Source organism: Eptatretus burgeri, chromosome 12 (assembly GCF_056783735.1).
Source record: "Eptatretus burgeri isolate ZD-2024b chromosome 12, Ebu_testis_v1, whole genome shotgun sequence".
In the NCBI taxonomy this organism is placed as follows: domain Eukaryota; kingdom Metazoa; phylum Chordata; class Myxini; order Myxiniformes; family Myxinidae; genus Eptatretus; species Eptatretus burgeri.
In genome coordinates this window covers 40592099-40614113 of record NC_140972.1, presented here as the reverse complement: position 1 = coordinate 40614113, position 22015 = coordinate 40592099, and the positions used below count along the sequence as shown (strand labels likewise).

At 44.2% G+C, this 22015-nt stretch overlaps 1 protein-coding gene across 2 annotated transcripts in view; it reads right to left on the bottom strand.

The window, feature by feature from the left end:
* The window catches only part of LOC147015476 (uncharacterized), a 28869-nt gene extending 16725 nt beyond the window's left edge, over nt 1-12144 (bottom strand). For both annotated transcript variants that reach the window (XM_085850270.1, XM_085850271.1), the window contains exons 1-2: nt 11813-12144; nt 11569-11701 (exon numbers count right to left, since the gene is read on the bottom strand). In XM_085850270.1, the coding sequence (XP_085706396.1) occupies nt 11569-11701; nt 11813-11953 (274 nt within the window). In that variant the 5' untranslated portion in view covers nt 11954-12144. The remainder of the gene's footprint in view (nt 1-11568; nt 11702-11812) is intronic.
* Between the last annotated feature and the right edge of the window lie 9871 nt (nt 12145-22015).

Sequence of the window (22015 nt, the reverse complement as noted above, 5' to 3'; positions counted from 1 at the left end):
GACTATGACGCTTTGCCCAGAATGAGCCAACGAGAAGCTGCAGACAAGTTGGAAATTAACCAGCCGATCCTATGCAAGATTCTGAAAGATCGAGAGGCCATTCTGAAAGGTCAAGTGGATTCGTCTTCTTCTCAGAAACGCAAGCGAAGCGGCAACGCACCCGATGTCGAATCAGCAATGGTCAAGTGGATTCAAACTTCTAGAGAAAAGGAAGCACCGCTTTCTGGACCTCTGATGCGGGAGAAAGCGGCTCAGTTCGCGGAAAAGTTCAACAACAAGAAGTTCAGTGCGACAAACGGCTGGATTGACCGGTTCAAGAAAAGACATGGAATCGTCCACAAGAAACTTCACGGAGAGGTAGCGGCGGCTGACGTAGGAGGGAAACAACAATGGCTGGACCACGTGTTTCCGGATCTCGTAGAAGGCTTCACGGCTGATGAGATCTGGAATGCTGACGAAACCGGGTTGTATTTTCGGGCCTTACCAGACGGAACGTTCCTCTTCAAGGGAGATCAGCACTGCGGTGGGAAAAAGCCAAAGGAAAGAATCACGGTGCTTTTTTGCTGCTCGATGACTGGTGCTAAGCGTCCTCCTTTCCGTATTGGTAAAAGCAAGAATCCACGGTGTTTCAAAGGCCTCAAAACAATTCCAGTTCGCTACAGAGCCAATTCCTCCGCATGGATGACAGGTTTCCTCTTCACTGAATGGCTCGATGAGTGGAATCGCGAGCTTCGGCGTCATGACCAGAAAGCGTTGCTTCTCATCGACAACTGTCCGGCACATCCCCAATCACTTCAACTGTCGAACATTACTGTGGCATTTCTCCCGCCGAACACAACCTCTGTTCTTCAACCGTTAGATCAGGGAATTATCCGTTCATTCAAAGCTCATTACCGCCGTGCCATGCTACGAAAAGTGCTCACTGAGATTGACAACGAGGATGGAGCAATGACAGCGAGTGACTTGGCGAAAAAGATAACGATCCTCGACGCTATGCTGTTTACGGACGCAGCATGGAATGATGTGAAGACTACCGGCATAGTGAACTGCTGGCGCAAAGGAGGAATTTTCATCGGAGCGGCAAGCGAAGGCGAAAGGGTCGAGAGCAATGACGACGACGAGTGAGCCAACCCTCTTCAAATGGATCCCGACCAATGGCAGGACTTCGTCAACATGGACGCCACTCTCCAAACCACAGACGATGATGTCACAGACGAAGCCATCATTTTGGCAGTCCAACACGAAATGGGAATTGCTACTGACTCAGACTATGACACCGACACTAAAGTGGAGGAAGAGGAGGAAGAGGAGATCTCTGTCCCGACCATCAAGGAAATGATGTCTGCAGCTAAGACGATCAGGCTTGGTTTGCTATCACATGGGTTCAGTGACATGGCCTTCCTGCGCAAACTTGACAAGGAGGTCACCGCCATTGCCACAGACTCGTTAAAGCAGGCAACAATCGACAATTTTTTCATTACAGAGTAGGCTCATCGACAAACCTATGTTGTTTTGCTTTGAAAAGTACAGATGTACTGTACGTGTAATTGTTTTATTTTCAGTAGTAAGTTACATTGTTTTGAGCAAGTGTGTCATATAAATCAAACCAAATGCTGAGTATTTGTCTCCGTATGTGAACTCGACATTTGATCCGCTTGATACTCCACAACTCTGGTGAACTCGGATATGAGAATCACCCGCTTATTAGAATCAAATTTGTCCGGCCCAAAGTGATTCTATTAAGCGGGTCCCACTGTGTATATATATATATATATATATATATATATATATATATATATATATATATACATATATATATATATATATATATATATATATATATATATATATATATATATATATATATGTATACGTATACACACATATGCAGTATATATATATATATATATACATATATATATATATATATATATATATGTATACGTATACACACATATGCAGTATATATATATATATATATATATATATATATATATATATATATATATATATATATATATATATATATATATATATATATATATATATATATATATATATATATACAACACAACGAATTTCCATACCGGATCCGTCGAGGCCCAGGTTACCAACGACCGCCACTGGTACCGGTGGTCAGCAGGGTACCAGTGGAAATTGTGCTACTGCTGGGCGAAGGAGGAGAAGGAGACGGGGAAGGCGAGTCCGGAGGCAGTGGGAGAGGGGGAAGGGTAGAAATGTGCAGGTGAGAGTTGGAACTCTGAATGTTGGGACGATGACTGGCAAAGGGCGAGAGTTGGCTGATATGATGGAGAGAAGAAAGGTGGACATACTGTGTGTACAAGAGACCAAGTGGATGGGGAGTAAGGCGAGGAGCATTGGAGGTGGTTTCAAACTGTTCTACCATGGTGTGGATGGGAGGAGAAATGGTGTCGGGGTAATCCTGAAGGAAGATTATGTCAAGAGGGTATTGGAGGTGAGGAGAGTGTCTGACCGAGTGATGAGTGTGATGTTGGAAATTGAAGGGGTGATGATGAATGTCATCAGTGCAAATGCCCCACATATGGGGTGTGAGATGGAGTATAAAGAAGATTTCTGGAGTGAGTTAGATGAAGTGGTGGAGAGTGTATCCAAGGATGAAAGAGTGGTGATTGGAGCAGATTTCAATGGGCATGTTGGGGAAGGGAATAAAGAGGATGAGGAGGTGATGGGTAGGTACGGTCTCAACAAGAGAAATGTGGAAGGGCAAATGGTGGTAGAGTTTGCAAAAAGAATGGAAATGGCAGTGGTAAATACGTATTTCAAGAAGAAGGAGGAACACAGGGTGACATACAAGAGTGGAGGAAAGTGCACACAGGTGGATTACATCTTAAGCAGGAGATGCAACCTGAAATAGATGTGACTGTAAGGTGGTGGCAGGGGAGAGTGTAGCTCGACAGCATCGATTGGTGGTCTGTAGGATGACTTTAGAGGTGAGGTTGAGGAAGAGAGTGAGGGCTGAACCAAGGACCAGATGGTGGAAGCTGAAGGAGGAAGACTGTTGCGTGAAATTTAGGGAGGAGGTGAGACAGGCGTTGGATGGTGGTAAAGTTGGGTGGGATGATTGGGCAACGACAGCAGAAGTTGTGAGGGAGATAGCTAGGAAGGTACTTGGTGTGACATCTGGACAGAGAAAGGAAGATAGGGAGACTTGGTGGTGGAATGAGAAAGTAAAGGAAAGTATAAGGAAGAATGGGTTGGCGAAAAAGAAGTGGGATATTCAGAGAGATGAAGAAAGTAGGCAGGAGTCCAAGGAGTGGCGGCGAAAGGCAAAAAGAGAGGTGGCAAATGTGGTGTAGCGGGCCTGCGGGGGCAGGGCATGATGTGGAGGAGTGGTCTGCGTGATCACGTGCGTGCAAGGGATATAGGAGTGCGCGCCGCCTGAGGCGTTGTAGTGGTTGCTGTAGTCGCTGTGGCTTGTAGAGTGCATCGAGTACGTAATAAAGGGGAGTTACGGGCAACGTACGCTCACGCTCCCACTCGTGCAACAAAGCCGGGTTGAACTGTTCCCCCGCTCGTGTCTGTCTTTGAAGCACCACCACCACGACACCACAGTTTGGCGACGAGGCTGTTCGGATCGGCGTGTGCAGGGTGGTTGGGTTCAGATTGGCAGCGAGTACCTCAGCGCACCCCGCGCGGTTTGGGGTCCCGGAAGGGCGCTTCGCGAAGAGCGCATCACAGGCTCCGGGGTCAGGCATCTCACCAGCATGGCAGAAGGTCGGGGCACAGCACACGGACGCGTGCCCATCTTCATAGGAGATGACTTCGAATTGTTTTCTGAACAATTGGGCTGCTATTTCCACGCGAATGATGTGGATGATGAAGGCAAACGCAAGTCGATCTTGCTCGCCTCGCTGTCAATGGAGCACTACCGGCTGCTGAGTGATTTAGTAGCTCCAGATAAGCCCAGTGATGACGGGCTATCGTTTCAGGATATCGTGGAGAATATGAAGACCCACTTGGCACCAGAGAAGTCATTGCAGCTCGCTCGGTACCAGTTCGATCACCTCGCGAAGGGTGCGGAGGAGCGCGTTGCAGATTTCGTGGCACGGGTGAAGCATTCGGCCGTGGCTTGCAAGTTTACGGCAGAGGAGCGTCCGGCACGACTCGGAGATCGTTTTATTTCAGGTCTGCAAGACGCGAAGATGGTGGCAGCCATTCTGCGGATGAGCGGTGTCGACGTTACATTCGACTCAGCGGTCGGGACTGCTTCAGCTGTCGAGCAGACGCTCACGGATGTCCGCGCCATCGTCGGCCAGGACGTAATGAGTAGCTCCAGCTGGGGCATGTCGGCTGATCCCGGGGTCCACGCAATAACGCAGGTGCCCCAGGTCGCGCGTGCATCTGGCAGTGCAGGCCGGGGGCGCGCGCCGCAGCGCGGCCGCACCGGGAGCGAGGTGGATTTCCAGGGGTGCTGGGGGTGTGGTGGTCCGCACCTGCGACGAGTGTGCCGTATAAGAACACCGTGTGTTTGCATTGTCACAAGGTGGGACATTTGAAGCGTGTGTGTCGGATGGCGGGGGCCTCCATTGGCGTCTTGGATGGCGAGGTGCGGGAGGACCCCAGTGACCTGGGGAGCGGCCTGCAGCCGGGGCATAGCGATGCCGGCGGGCCGGAGCAGGAGATGCAACCAATGTTGAGTCTGTTTTCGATTGGTCCGGAGGTGACAAGACCAATCACGGTGGAAGTTGAGGTGAATGGCGAGCCGACCGTGTTTTACGTTGACACCGGGGCTGCAGTCGGTCATGGGCGAGCGGGCGGCTCGTAGTCTTCGCGGTCTTCGCCTGGTCAAGACGACCTTGTTGCTGCGCACGTATACTGGCGAAGCGATTGCACCGCTTGCGGTGGCCGACGTCTCGGTGGTCTACCGGGGTCGAAGCGCCCTACTCTCGGTGTTTGTGGTACGAGGGGAGGGGCCCGCCCTTTTGGGTCGGGACTGGTTGGCGCACCTCGAGCTGGATCTCCAGTTCGTACCTCCAGGTGCGCCGGTGCTTCCTTCGAGACCCGAGGGCGAGGTTCTGGCGCCAGGAGCCGCATCAATGCAACGGGAGCGGCCGTTCGTTGCTTCCTGCAATGATGATCTGCGGTTCGGGAGCAACGGGAGCCATGCCAGCTCTCGCGCTGAGCTCTCGCGCTTCGGCTGCGCTCATGATGCAATGCGCGCCTGTGTTGTTCAGGCGGTATCGACGGGAAGTTGCAGCGAGCCCGGCGCGTTGAAGAAGTTCGCGGATCGCGACTGTCAACGACAAGCAGGTCATTGCAACGTCGCGACGACAGCCGGGAGACGGACACGTGATGTGGTTCATGGGTTGCTGTTCATTGCGTATTTGATTTTCATTGCTCAAGTGATGCAGTTTAACGTTGTTGAAATGAATGCCGACAGTTCATGTGTGAGAATATGTTTGGCTGGGATCAATCGATGGGATTTTCGTTATAATCAATGTGATGTGCAGGCTTTGGGAGCGATAATGGCAAATAAAGAGGTTTTATTGGCCTCCCGCTGCCACGGGCCACGGGTTGTTACTTTGTCATGTGCGGGGATTTTATCGGAGAAACACACTGTACGAAAAAAGGAGTTTGCAATTGCACAGATGATGTTCTTATTGATTTATGACGGGCCTGGGTTTGTATGGAATTGCTACCGTCTAATTGTCGTGTGGGTCTCAGAGATCGGCTCAAAGCCGGGACTGGTTCGTTGTTCAGCGTTGCCCCCACCTCTGGTTTCGGCAAGGTCAGACGTGCCTGGCGCCTGGGGCACAACTCTCTGTTCTCGCCCGAGGCCGTTTGGACGTACGTTGGAATCTCGGCTGATTGTAGTGCGTGGGTTGCTGTGGGGTGATTGGTGCATCCAGCCGATGGCGCTGTTCAGCGTCCCCACCCAAGGTCAGTCGGGTTTGGCATTGGCGCCACGGCTTCCAGACAGCGGGCTTCCGGCCTCGGAATGTTTATCTGCTTCTAGTCTGGCTGGGGGAGATGTGCCGCCTTGTCGGCCGGGGGCATTTGATGGTGCCGGCGGAGGTTTGCTTGGGAGGCCGCCATGACCTCGCCGGAGGGCGTGTAAGCATGAGCCGCCTGGGGGCGCTTTTGCTGCGTAGTGATGCTGTGCTTCTCGCCTTGCTGTTTGATATCTGTAACGCGGTCAGAGTTTTTGTGGGTTAATTGGGCAACTCAGTCTTCGGGACCTGGCCGTTGCAGCTCCACTCGCTCGCATTGACACGTTATCTGGTGTGATGTGCCTATGCTTTTTCTTTTTGAGGCTATGGTCGTTTTTGTACCTTATTTGCTTTTATATCGTGGTATCCTGTGCTGCTTATGCCTATTATGACGATGGTCATTTAATAATCATGGTTTTAGGAGGGAGGAGTGTGGTGTATCGGGCCTGCGGGGGCAGGGCATGATGTGGAGGAGTGGTCGGCGTGATCACGTGCGTGCAAGGGATATAGGAGTGCGCGCCGCCTGAGGCGTTGTAGTGGTTGCTGTAGTCGCTGTGGCTTGTAGAGTGCATCGAGTACGTAATAAAGGGGAGTTACGGGCAACGTACGCTCACGCTCCCGCTCGTGCAACAAAGCCGGGTTGAACTGTTCCCCCGCTCGTGTCTGCCTTTGAAGCACCACCACCACGACACCACAGCAAAGGCCAAGGAAAAGGCATATGACGAGCTGTATGGGAAGTTGGATACAAAAGAAGGGGAAAAGGATTTATACCGATTGGCAAGACAGAGGGACCGAGCTGGGAAGGATGTGCTGCAGGTTAGGGTGATAAAGGATGGAAATGGGAATGTGCTGACGAGCGAGGAGAGTGTGTTGAGAAGGTGGATGGAGTACTTTGAGGAGCTGATGAATGAAGAAAATGAGAGAGAGAGAAGGTTGGAAGAGGTGGATATAGTGAATCTGGAAGTGGGGTGGATCAGTAAAGATGAAGTGAGGACTGCTATGAAGAAGATGAAAAGTGGAAAGGCAGTTGGCCCAGATGGTATACCAGTGGAGGCATGGAAGTGCTTAGGAGAGATGGCAGTGGGGTTGTTAACCAGATTGTTTAATAAAGTCTTGGAAAGTGAGAGGATGCCGGAGTAGTGGAGATTAAGTGTACTGGTTCCGATTTTCAAGAATAAGGGTGATGTGCAGAGCTGTGGAAATTACAGAGGGATAAAGTTGTTAAGCCACACCTTGAAGTTGTGGGAAAGAGTAGTGGAAGCTAGGTTGAGAGGAGAGCTGACGATCTGTGAGCAGAAATATGGGTTTATGCCAGGAAAGAGCACCACTGATGCGACGTTTGCTTTGAGAATGTTGATGGAGAAGTATAGGGAAGGCCAGAAGGAGTTACATTGTGTGTTTGTGGATTTAGAGAAAGCTTATGATAGGGTGCCAAGAGAGGAGTTGTGGCATTGTATGAGGAAGTCAGGAGTGGTGGAGAAGTATGTGAGGATCGTGCAGGATATGTACGAGGACAGTGTGACAGCGGTGAGGTGTGCGGTAGGAATGACTGACCGGTTTAAGGTAAAAGTGGGATTGCACCAAGGATCGACTCTGAGGCCTTTCCTGTTTGCAATGGTGATGGACAGGTTGACGGACGAGATCAGACTGGAGTCCCCATGGACTGTGATGTTCGCGGATGACATCATGATCTGAAGGGAGAGCAAGGAGCAGGCTGAGGCGAGCCTCGAGAGGTGGAGGTACGCACTGGAGAGAATGGGAATGATAGTCAGTCGGAGTAAGACGGAGTACATGTGCGTAAATGAGAGGGAGGGTGGTGGTATGGTGCGGTTGCAAGGAATTGAGGTGGGGAAGGTGGATGGGTTTAAATACTTGGGATCAACTGTCCAAAGTAACGGAGAGTGTGGAAGAGAAGTGAAAAAGAGAGTGCAGGCAGGATGGAGTGGGTGGAGGAGAGTTGCAGGAGTGATTTGTGACAGAAGGGTAGCTGCAAGAGTGAAGGGGAAAGTATATAAGACGGTAGTGAGACCAGCTATGTTGTATGGTTTGGAGGCAGTGGCACGAACAAAAAGACAGGAAGTGGAGCTGGAGGTGGCAGAGTTAAAGATGCTGCGATTCTCGTTGGGAGTGACGAGGATGGACAGGATAAGGAATGAGTATATTAGAGGGACAGCGCAGGTAGGACGGTTTGGAGACAAAGTGAGAGAGGCGAGATTGAGATGGTTTGGACATGTGCTCAGGAGGGAAGCGGAGTATATCGGGAGAAGGATGTTGAAGATGGAGCCGCCAGGCAGGAGGAGAAGAGGAAGGCCAAAGAAGAGGTTCATGGATACGGTGAGGGCAGACATGCAGGTGGTTGGAGTGTCAATGGAAGATGTGGAGGATAGAGCGAAATGGAGATGGTTGATCCACTGTGGCGACCCCTAACGGGAGCGAGCCAAAAGAAGAAGATATATATATATATATATATATATATATATATATATATATATATATATATATATATATATATATATATGTATATGTATATATATATATATATATATATATATATGTATATATATATATATATATATATATATGTATATGTATATGTATATATATAAATATATATATATATATATATATATATATATATATATATATATATATATATACATATATATATACATATATATATATATATATATATATATACATATATATATACATATATATATATATACATATATATATATATATATATATATATACATATATATATATATATATATATATATATATATATATATATATATATATATATATATATATATATATATATATATATATATATGTATATATGTATGTATATACATATATATATATATATATATATATATATATATGTATATGTATATATGTATATGTGTATATATATATATGTATATGTATATATATATATATATATATGTATATGTATATGTATATATGTATATGTATATATATATATATATATATATATATATATATATATATATATATATATATATATATATATATATATATGTATATGTATATGTATATATATATATGTATATATATATATATATATATATATATATATATATATATATATATATATATATATATATATATGTCTACATGTATAATGCAAAATGTCTGTTTGTGACCCTACTCCTCTGAGATCCCAAGGTGAATCTCCACAAAACTTTATAGTATTGCATTTTTCACTATAATGCACCTAAATAGGGGTTTTAAACAATCATTTTCTCTCAATTCATAAGTTATAGACACACGAGCGGCTGCCACCTGTTACCATCTCCCCGAGGGTAGAGTCATATATACGCTTTGTAAAAACACCCATTTTTTTGTATTTCAACCCGAATACCTCTATAATTATTAGTGACATGGTGAACATCAAATATGGTATCAAATGTGAAAAATAACTGTTAATTCAGATGTTACCATGATTGATAAGATCGGCGAAGGAGTCTCATAGCCTCTGAAATGTGCTTACCATTCAAAAACCGAAAATAGTACAAACACAGCCTATACATTGACTTAAAGGTAATTTTACTGCTCATTTCACATCACTCTCAAGGGTGAAAAAATAGTTTGTAGAAAAAAACGTTACCGTCTTAGCTCACTTCACCGAATATACACCCTCCATATATACACTCCAAACATACATCCTATACATCGTACACTGCCCAAATAAAGATATGCATCAGAAGAATGTGTATCATGCTTGGAATGAGATTGCCCATCGAGTGTGTACTCTGCTAGTGGTACATAAAGTATCAAATCAAGGTAACAACTGAACAGCGAAAGAGGAAAAACAAAAACAAAAGGAAATTAAAGCCGTTTATAATGGAAAGAGCACGGACGTATGGGGCTGGAGAAAGGGGAGGGGGAGGGAAGTAGACGGGAGAGAGGAGGGTAAAGTGGGGAGGGAAAAAGAGAGGGGGAGGATTGAGGGATGGGTGGGGGGGGAGAAGTTTCCTTGTGTATCCATGCTGCCCACCCCATTCCTCCCTGCCCCGTTGTTTGTCCAATTCTCCCTTTATTTTGTCCTTCAACTCCACTGCTGGTATTCCCTCCCTTTCTCACTGTTCATTTTGTCCTGTTGCATTCTGATCTGTTTCATGTTCTCGCTCTTCCACAAGCCTTGACTGTATCCACAAAAATATGTCATAGGTTGGCAACCATTGTACAGGCTTGATGTGTCATATAGTCTCTTCTGTGTTGAAGTTCCTTGGAAGGGAGGTCATCTATTACATATTGTGAACCATGGCGTCTGCCTGTGTATTTGTCTGTCTCGTGTTTACGGAAGCCGCTTCTTGCGCTGCATTTGTAAAGGTCAACATTCACTTTTGAAATGACGGGGAACAGGCATGAGTAATGTTAATGCCAAATTTTATTTCACAACCAGGATATTTTACCCTCTTTGAAAACAAATCCAACCTCCGCCACCCTATGTTGCACCACCATTTTGTGGTGGGCGGTATAAGTAGCTCAGAGATTTGTTTCTGAGCAAAACCAAGAGTGCAACACAATTTATCTTTTTAAAGTCCATGAAATCATATTTAAATTTTTGATTAACTTAAAGTTTTCCCTTCACCAGGGACAGCTACTTTTACTTGCTTTTCCGTCACTGGGAACGGATACTGTTCCTAATAATTTGGATAATAACATGAACCCCCCTCACCACTCTCATAGGGAATGAGTGGTTCGAGTTAAATAAATGTGTATGGTTTCAAGAAATAAACACATTTTGTTTTAAACCACCTCAAAATAAAATATTATAATTCTGCTTTAAACGACATGAATTATCGTGAAATATTAACTCGTATTAGGCGTCCACAACCATCCTTGACCATGTTGTGGAACGTTGACCGAGGCCCTCACTTTTTTTCTTCCTCTCACTTTTTCACTTTTATTCGCTTTTAAATTCGTTTTATCCACAACCACTTGTGAGATTCACACAAAACTTTCAACATGGGAGTGCCTACCGATGGATAATTAAAAAAAAAATTATTGCACATGACAATTGGATGGAAAATACGATCTGCATTCCAAAAAGTCTGTTTTCTGTAGACATGGGCTTCAGGGTGTTTCACGTCTCAGGAATAAATGGCCTCGACCTTGCTTCACTTGACCTCGCTTCCTTTGTCCTCGTCCAATATAATCGTAAATACCTTTCTTGCAGTCTGACGGGTAGAATAGTACATAGGTAATGCTCTTACCTTTGAGCTGTTTAATGTTGGTTCAATGTCCAGGTACTTGACTAATAATTGGATTATTGGTACTTCACAGGCAATATGCTGCATCAATGAGTGTGCGTCCATTAGATTGAGCATTCAGTCAAGGATGTGATCGCTGGTGGACCTTGAAGATCTCACAGTCTTTTTAACAATAGTAGGTGATTGTCATTGGCAGCCTGGCCAATTCCCTGTCCTAAACACCTCTTCAAATTCTCTCCCAAGTTTGGTCTTTGACACCCCATCACTCATTACGAAGATGATTGGCGCATGACAGAGCCTAAAACATGGCCGAGATGAACAACAACAACATCAACAACCATCATATCCACCTTCCTTGCAGCCATGTTGAGAAAGTGAGTAAAACTTTGGTTTTTGAATATTGAGGGGAATGGACAACGTCATTCCCGTGCTGTCTTCAGCGAGTAACCTCCACTGCTGTATCTTGCACTGAATCCACACACACTAACGAGAAAACAACAAAAGGTAAAATTAGGCATATCAATGCATTCGATGAATGAAATTACAGTTTGGATTATAAAACCTTTTAGAGTACTGTATCATATTAAGCCATACCGTTTCTGCACTTATCGTGTCCAGCTCCTGTTGTCCCATGTATCCATCAGTCACTTTTATAATGATGGGCAATTTGCCAGCAAACTGTTCCTCAAACTCCTGCAAGCTGTACTCTTTATCTGTCCATCGAATGTTTTCCATACGAGTCACAAATCAATTATCCAAAGTGTAGAAGAACGTCCGATCGAAACCCAGATGCTGATCTGTAAATCCAATTGCCAAGTCTTGAGAATGTGCAATCTTTGGGTTGAAAGATGCACATGAGCCACCTTGATGAAATAACGCGAGCGACAAGTAAGCTGAATTTTTCAGTCGTTAAAACCTGCGTAGTTCTAATCTTTATGCATTTATACATTTATATATGTATATATGTATATATGTATTCATATACTCGAGATAGGAAAATGAGGTGAGGAAACACAAACCCAACACAGGAAACCACATGGTTGGCCTATCGTGTGCGTATGTGTGCCACATATATATAAAACACACGACATAATGTGCTCCAGATCTGCACTCTAAGCATAGCTGTCAATCTCAATCGGTGCAACTTACAGCTTTTATGGTATCTTTAGTTTACTATCTCCTGAAAATGTAAGATTCCTGAATGAGTTGGGTATGAATTAAGGATGGGTCCAGGTTGAGGGACAAAACAGAGGGAGACTTGGACACACAAGGGATGTGGGGAGGAAAGAGAGGGAGGGAAGGACGCATGGGGTGGACATGATGGATACAGGAGCAAACTCTCAGGCTGTAGAAACTGGAATTTGGAAAGAGGTGGGTTCGGGAGCGTTTGGGGGGGTGGGGGGTTGCAAATATAATGATTTTTGGTGATCTGTTGGGGGGGGGAGGGGGGTGATGACATTGCACAGAAGGAGCAGTGGATGCAAGACCAGAAAGGATGTGGGAAAAGACAGAGATCACCGATTTTAGAATGTGGGTGGGGATTTCGTTTGCAAGCATTTACTGATTGTGTGTGTGTGAAGAAGGATGAAGTGGTGGGGGAAGGAAGGAGGACATGGGTGGGTGGAGGTTATGTACTCACATCACATCCCGACACTCAAAGCATTCAAAACATGCATTATCTCACAAAATATTTTAACTATGTAAAATACTTGGTCAAATAAGGTCGGGGTAAGATGTCCCCAATAGGAAAGAGTTGTAACCCGAACCCCCGAATGAGAAGGCCCACACATTCCTCCCACTTCTTTTATTAAGTAAACAACATTATTAACCTCCGCCATCGAAGATCGGAGGTTACTGTTTTCACCCCTTTTGTTTGTTTGTTTGTTTGTTTGTGAACAGTATTACGGAAAAACTCCTCAACGGATTTCGACGAAACTTTATGGGGGGATTAGGTATGGTCCAAGGATCATGCCATTAGATTTTGGACTTGGTCCAAAATCCAATATGGCCGCTATGGCGGCCATTTTGAAAAAAATTGAATTTTTTCTTTTTGCATTTTCTACATGTTTTAAGTGATTTCCACCCCCCCTCCTCCCCCAAAAAAAAATTGTTAGAGAAAAAAAAATTTGCAACTTTTTTTTCAACAAAATTTCGATTTTTTTTTTTGCATTTCTACATGTTATATGTGATTTCCAACAAAAAAGTGCCAACATTATAATTGCGGCTGATTTCGGAACTTCAGGTGGATATACCCACGTAAAATCAATTTCTGTCTCAAGGAATCTAGTTATGACGAATGAATTGAGTATCTTGTTGTTCATCTTTCGGCTGCTCCCATTAGGGGTCGCCACAGCGGATCATCCGTTATGATCCGCATACTGATTTGGCACAGGTTTTATGCCGGATGCCCTTCCTGACGCAACCCTGCTCGCCTCTTACGACACAGGGATCAGGATTTGGGTTTCGCCATGATTCCGGGCTGCTCTACACCCTGCCCAGTGCAGAGCCCCAGTCCTCAAGCGATCCTCCAACCCAAGCCTCCGAGTAGCCAGATTACAGGCGCACGCCACTACGCCCGGTTATGACGAATGAATTGAGTATGTAAAAGTTAAAAGGGAAAGTTGCAAACTATAACTCTGTGAGCACTGTTGACGTCAAATTGAATGAATAGGATATCAGGTTCACTTGAGTGACCTTGCAGTATTGGCGGCGGAGGTTTTGCACTTTACCGAGTGCTCCCCCTCTAGTTTCAATTGAAATTACTCACCATACCGCCAGCCTGAGAGCCCTCTGGTGAAGATGTTCAGGACTCTGAACATGTAAGCAAGGTCTATACGGAGGGGAAAGGATGGATATTTCACCACCTAACTTGAATTCATTAAGTTGTATCGAAAAAGGGGTGTGTTCCATTAGCAAGCTGCTCGCCATCGCTTGCCAAGCCAGCCATTCCGTAGCAACCGCTTTGGAAGCCACTTGGAAAGGATAGCAAGCAATCAATATGGATAATGGTGGAGTTATTGGTGTCAGTACCTTGGATCCATATGCAAAAGGCGGTATATAAATACAGTTATTATCCCCACGGTTTTTGAAGAAAAAAAACGGGGGTGGGGGGGGTATTGTAATCGGCTCTGTCTGGCTACCCCTCTGTCCATGCATCTATCTGTTCATCTGTTCGTCTGTCCATCCATCATGCTATCTCCTCCTAAACGATTGGGCAGAAATTCACCAAACTTGGTGGTTATGATCACCACATGGCAAGAAGTGAAGAAGGTGCAAGAGCAGTGTCATTTTTGGCCCTGCCCTCTGGGGTGGGGTTAAAGGTCAAATGCTGAAAAATGCAATTAGGGGCACATTTTAAAATGAAACTTCGTGTATGGAATCAACATTGGGACATGCATGAAATATGTATTGATTTTTTTGTATTTTACCCCCGTTAATATGCCCCAGGTGCTGCATGAGGACTTAGGGTCACAGAGGTCAAAACAGGAAAACTTTAACTCTAAGTTTGATATTGGGTCATTCCTAGTGGAACTTATTGCCATCTTTTTTCATTGGAGGAGAGGGTATTGCATTTGGGTATGTTTGTCTGGCTGTTTGTCCACACAGATCTTGTATTTTTCTCTGCAACCTCTTGTCGGATTGATACGAAATATTCACCAAAGGAGCGACGACTCATGTAGAATGCTTTATTGATAATTATGATGTCAAAGGTCACGTGCTATGGCAGCCATGTTGGAAAAAAGGAAAAACTTTGGATCTATGTATCTTCGAAACCGCACCAAGGAAAAAATTGAAACTTGGCACATAGCAAGTACTACTCATGCGGAATAAGTGCGATTTGTGTATGATGTCATCACTGACTTCATTATGATATCATAATTGCATTCACAGAATGCTACATCCAATCAGTATAAAAAAATTGTGGGTCATCAAGGGATAAATTGGTCCACAGAATAAAAATCAATGATGTCATCGGCCATGTGGTTCGGCAGCCGTATTGTTTAAATAATAAAAAAAAAACTTTCAAAAATCTTCTCTGAAACGGCTGAACAGATCGAAGTGAAACTTTACAAGTATGACCGCCTATCCATGAGGAACAAATGTTCCCAACGATGATGTCATAGGTCACATGGTTTGGCAGCCATATTGGATTTATCCTGAACTTTTAAAAATCCCCTTCTCCAGAAAGGCTGGACAGATCGAGGGGGAACGTCACACACATATTCCCCAAGCCTCGGTGATACCAGGATGTTCACAAATAATTGATAGGTCACATGGTCTGGCAGCTGTATTGGACTGAGAAAAAATATTTTAAAAAAAATATTTCTCATGAAACACTTCATTGATTGAAGAGAAACTTCATAATTATGATCTAGTAGTGATGGGAAATACAGGTTTAAAATTTCAACCTGATTAGATGCATGATCTGGCAGCCAGAATTATTTATTTATTAATTAATTATTTTTTTTTTTTTAGAATAAGGCTCACTTGCATGTGCCTGGATGGGCTTGAGGTTCGAGGAGTAGCATGTGAAATGCAAATCTTATCCATGTTCCTCCTGATGACTTCATCTTTTCTTTTTGCTCATTTGGGTTCTTTCTGATGACTCCAATGCAGCACTGTACCTATTTGGTCTTCCATTTGATTTGAAGTGAATTCATTTTAATAGCATTCTGAAATAAATTAAATAACTAGAAAGAACAATTGGAGATTGCAGACCCTCACAAGAACTTGTTTTGTGTGGTGTTAGTGTTCTGTTGTGTTACATAATTAATAAGACATAATTGGAACTGCCACTTTATAACTGGTGGCAGTGATGACTGGGTATGAAGACGTCCCACTTTGATGCAACCCTGCTTTGATTGGACACCTGACCCTGACCAAGGGCATTTTTCATTATTATTCAATTGAATTTAAAATGAACTTGAAATAAATTTAATTCACATCAAATGGAAGACCAAATAGGTACAGTGCTACATTGAAGTCATCAGAGGGAACCCAAATGAGCAAAAAGAAAAGATGAAGTCATCAGGAGGACTTCGAGAGGATTCACATTTCATCTGCTACTATTTTACCCTTAAATCCATCCGGGCACAGCCAAGTGAGCCTTATTGTTTAAAAAAAAAGAACAGAACCCAGATCACAAAAATCAAATAATTCTGATTACCAGACCATGTGTCTGATCAAGTTGAAATTTAAAACAAGTATTCCACATCACTCCTTGATCATAATTTTGAAGTTTCATATCAATTGATTAAGCGGTTCCAGAGAAAACATTATTTAATATTTTCCTTCAATCAAATATGGTTGCCAAACCATGTGACCTCTCAATTATTCCTCAATAGACTTGTACATCCAATGCTTGTAGAAATTTGTGTGAAGTTTCCCCTCGATCTGTCCAGACATTCTGGAGAAGAAATTTTTTATAGGTTTTAGGGTAAATCCAATATGGCTGCCAAACCATGTGACCTATGACATCATATGTGTGAAACTTTTGTTCCTCATGGATAGGTAGTCATGCATGTAAAGTTTCACCTCGATCTGTTCAACCACTTGAGAAGATTTTGAAGATTTTTTTTTAACAATATGGTTGCCAAATCACGTGGCAGATGATGTCATCAGTTGTTTTTTTTTTTTTTCTGTGGACCATGTTATCCCGAGATGACCCTCAAAAATGTTCACACTGACCAGATGTAGCGTTCTACATATGCAATTCTGACGTCATAACGAAGGCACCTATGACGTCATAAAAAAGTCACACTTCTTCCCCATGAGGAGTATTTGCCGTTTGCCAAGTTTCAAGTTTTTTCTTGGTGCTGTTTCAGAGATACGGAGGTCCAATTTTTATCTTGCCAAAACGAAGTTTTGCAAGATATGTTAGTCAGCTTGTATGTTTTTTTTTTTTTAGTTTTTTTTTTGTTGTTTGTCTGTAATCGCGTATAAAAAATTCTGCAGAGCACAGTTATCATCGGAAATTTTTGTAACTTCGTATATCAGAGGCCTATAGAGGTCCTTTTCAGTGCACAAAATTTTGAAGGTCAAGGTCAAAGGTCAAGTTCACTTTGTCGCAAATCAGGGGAGTCGACGAAACCCTTATTTTTTGAGTAATTTTGATCGGATCGTCTTCAAACTTCATGGGAATATAGTTCATGGTCGGGCACTCAGCTGATTAATTTTTGGTGGCGATTGGCCTTGACCTTCATGGTTAGCGCCTGAGGTCAAACATATTTGACCCCAAGGTCAAATTTTCAAGTTTTAGGAACCATATCATGTAATACCTCAAATTGAACACCTCGATGAGTGCTTTCTAGATATGTCAAGCTTGAGACATTATGACGTCATTTGGTGACGTTATGAGGCAAAAGCATATTTTTCATGGTTACTCTGTAGAATGATTCTCATCGGAATCTCTCGTTTTTCTGTTTTTCGAACTTGGTTGCCACACCACGTGACCTATGATGTGGTAATTGTCATTATAACATTCTGCATGAGTAGTCGCACCAATGGTGAAAATTTCATCTCAATTCGACAAGCAGTTGCAGAGCAAAACACGAAAGTTCTGTGCAGACAAACAAACAAATAAACAGACGGACACAAACAAACAAACAAACAAACGGACCCAAACGCAATATCATCTCCTTCGGCGAGGGTAATAATAAATGTCACAAGTCAGGTTCAGGTGTCCGATCAAAGCAGGGTTGCATCAAAGTGGGACGTCTTTGTACCCAATCATCACTGGCAGCAGTTATAAAGTGGCAGTTCTAGTTACGTCTCTTATTAATTACATAACACACCAGTACACAAACACCACACAAAATACACCACACAAAACTACACAAACACCACACAAAACGAGTCCTGGCGAGGGTCTGCAATCTCTGATTGCTCTTTTTCTTATTCAACTTTGCTTTTCGTGCGAAGCATGGGGGTTTGCGATGGCGTGCCATCATCTTCACTCTACAGTAAGGTAGTTATTATTATTTGCTCAACCGGACTTTAGTCTGGTGAGTTTATGTGATCGAGCAGTATCCGTGAGTGAGTGAGTGAGTCCATAAACACTTCGGTCATTATCATTGAACCAAACACACGATTTTGATGAAACTTGGGCACAAGCTTCATGTCTGTTGACGAACGAAGATGGATTGACCGCATTAAAATATGTTCTCATTTAGGAGGTCTACCGGGGGTGGGGTTTTTTTGACCCCCCCAAAATATGTATTTGCTCTCTTTTCTGAAACTACACACACAATTTCGATGAAACCTGACCACAATCTTCATCAACCCTAATGTACCAAAGTTTATCGACGACATCAAAATCTGCACTAATTAAATGGGTCTATGGGGGAGGGTGGGGGGGTTGAGCTCCCCAAAATAGGTGTTTGATTTTGTTGAAACTTGACCAGAATCTTCATCACCAATGATGTACCAAAGTTTGTTCATGGCGATTAAAACAAATCAAGGTCAAGGGGGGGTCTGAGGGGGTCCATTACAAATGCAGTCGCCAATGCTTATGAGTTGGATGACCCGATCAGGATTGGCGTTATTTAGACTTTAGTAAAAACATCAAGAAGATTGATGTTTACAACTGCAGCAAAAATTAAATACATAGTGCAACATGGCAATGATGGGCCAAATTTCCTCATTTCCTTTTTGATGTCACACAAGAAAGCATGCGATCATTCCTTACACTCAAAATAATCCCGCAGAGACTATGAACTCTGTATATTACTTTCCATTCTGCATATGGAATATAAATATATAAATGCTAGTGGTTCAATTCCGACAAAGAATCGCCTTCAAACCGAAGTGCAGAGGCACAAGACACCTCCTCCCCTTCCCTGCTGAGTGGGACACCTCACATATGATGGTGTGTCGACTAAAATGCCATTATTTAATGTTTTCACATCAGTATGACAAAGAATTGAGAGTTTTTATTGTGACATTGACCTTTCGAGTGTAAAAATAAAACAGTGCAATAAATGTAGGGGAAATTGGGCCAGAGGTTTAAAAACGGAAGCGTAACAAACAAACAAAAATACTTGTCTTTAGTCCTTATTTCAAAAAACGATTCCTGTTAATATCCGAAGTGGAAATCAGGAACCAAAGTGGAAATCCGGTGTTTTTGCAAACGTATACTGTGCTCCTTGTCCAGACATTTGCAGGCTCAAGCTGCTTCTTCAAGATAAACAATTCCTTTAATAATAGCAGAACGATAGACTGGATCGAGATTTGCTTCATTAATACTTGAGCAATAAACTTAAGCCTTTTATTTCAACAATCAGTACAAAAAAAAAATTAATTGGTGAGCATGACACCTGTATAACAATATAAAACAAAACACTTTATATATCCAGCAACATATATATACATATATATATATATATATATATATATATATATATATATATATATATATATATATATATATATATATATATATATATACATTGTTACGGCTGTGGAAATTCGCAAAACACCATCAAGGTCCGTAGTTCAGTTAGATCGATAAGTCTGCGTTCAGTTAGATTTCCCCACCGTTGTTTAAGGGGATTTATTCGTGTCACAGGGCTGTGATCCTTTGAGGTAGGTTTTTCTTTTTTATCGTTATTTTGGACCAACCATACCTCAACAACCAAATCACCACAAACAACATCGCTCCCCTTAACCACAACGCCAACCACGCCACCATCACCACAACCACAATCGCCTCTACCGCCCACCACAACCAAATCGCCACCACTAACATTGTTCCCAAACGACCACAACCAAATTACCACCACCTTTGCCCCTTTACCTCCACAACCGTCAACAACTCCACACCACAAACATCGCCTCACCTTCATTCCCGAAACGACGCCATCTTTGCGCCAGCAGCGGCGGGATCCGATCAAACGGCATCGCTCCAGGCAGAGGCAAGGGTTCTCTCGCCGTGCAGTGTTGGTGATTTCAATCATGTCGGCTCGCTCTCCGAGAGGGGTCGAAGGTCAGAGAGCATTGGTGATTTCAAACACGTCGGCTTGCTCTCTGGGAGGGGTCGAAGGTCAGAGAGCGTTGGTGATTTCAACCACGTCGGCTCACTCTCCGGGAAGGGTCGGAGGTCAAAGGCTCGATGATTCCTACAACGTCCGCTTTTCGCGCAGGGTCAAGGGTCAGAGAGCAAAGGCCAAATCTCGTCTCCCCGGCCCTATATAAGGGCGAGCAGAACGGAGCTTCGCGTCAGTCTGGAGGGGTCGGAGAGCCGAGTGGAGCCCGAAGTCTGGAGAAAGTCAGTCGGGGAAAGCCAAGGTGCTGTGTGGAGACCACAGCCGGGGAGAGATTGCCAGCGCCAAGGCAGTCCGAGGTGATCGGACCTCGGCACAGTTCACGCATCGCTGAGGAGCAGACGGGTTTGTAAGAGCATCAACTCTTATCGAGCATCAACTCTTATAGAGCATCAACTCTGACATACAGTAGCACTAAAAGACCCGTTCGTTCCTCTCAAACCGCGTTGCTGGCCGGGGCCCGGATCACCTCGCCTTGGCAAGGCCGCAATCAGGCACGGCTGTCCTTGCGGCCGTGGGAAACAGACGTCACGACCTGCCCATCGTCGCAAGGCCACAATCAGGCACAGCTGTCCTAGCGGCCATGGGGAACAGACGTCGCGACCTGCCCATCGTCGCAAGGCCGCAATCAGGCGCGGCTGTCCTGGTGGCCGTGGGGAGCAGACGTCGCGACCTGCCCATCTTAGCACCACGAGGGTGCGGGTAAGCCGCATCGCTCTTGCGAGCCCATTCGGTCAATCAAAGCTCACGCACTATAAAGGTCCACGGACCCTGTCTGCCACTCTCGTCTATGAGAGTGGCCCTTTCCTTCCTTTTGAGTGAATGTTGTGGCGCCGTGTCCTGACAAGTAAAAACTGTTAAGTGACTATATTAATAATAACCATTTTCGGTCATAGTGCTTCCCTTGCTTTTGTTTGCCTGCTTTTGTTTGCCTGTATATGTGTTGGCTGTACATACGTGCATGTGTAAAATAAATGTGCGTTGTTTAAATGTACCCCGTTCGTCACGTCCTCCTTTCCCCACATTGAAATGCCATCTTGCATCGCGGAATAATTAGTGGGGTTTAAATACCCGGTAAATAAAATCAGATCCGGCGAGGTCGGGCGATAATACCTGCTCGGTTATCACTGCAGAACGGAACGGACCGCTTAAGCGGTTTGTGTCCCAAGCTGACCTGCGCCGAGGTACTGTCTCCCGGTTAGCTATCCGCACGGGTACTTAGGTATATCGAGATTCGGCAATTGACCCTATCCTGCGCGGGTAGAAAATTGGCTAGGCCGTGGTGGGGTTGAAGACCCACCCGTGACAAGGTTCCAGCGTTGCTCCGGAAGGTCACGACTGAATTGTCCGTCCATTGGACGAGCTGCTACTATTTGTGGAAAGCGGCAGTTCGCACGCCGGTGGGCGCGAATTCGTAACAATATATATATATATATATATATATATATATATATATATATATATATATATATATATATATATATATATATATATATATATATATATATATATATATATATATATATATATCTGAAATGCATGCGTGCGTGTCACGTCCGTCGCCAGCACCCAGCTTTGTCGTACAGCCTCTCACGGAGCAGCCTTGAACGCCAGTCCACACTCTCACTTGCCGAAGCTCTGGGCAGGACGAACCGACTTGCTGTTGGCGCTGGCCAGACACCCACACGTGCGCTTCCTTCTCCTCTTTTGCGCACCTACACCCGCTTCTTGCTCGCTTCTCTGTCGTACCTCTTTC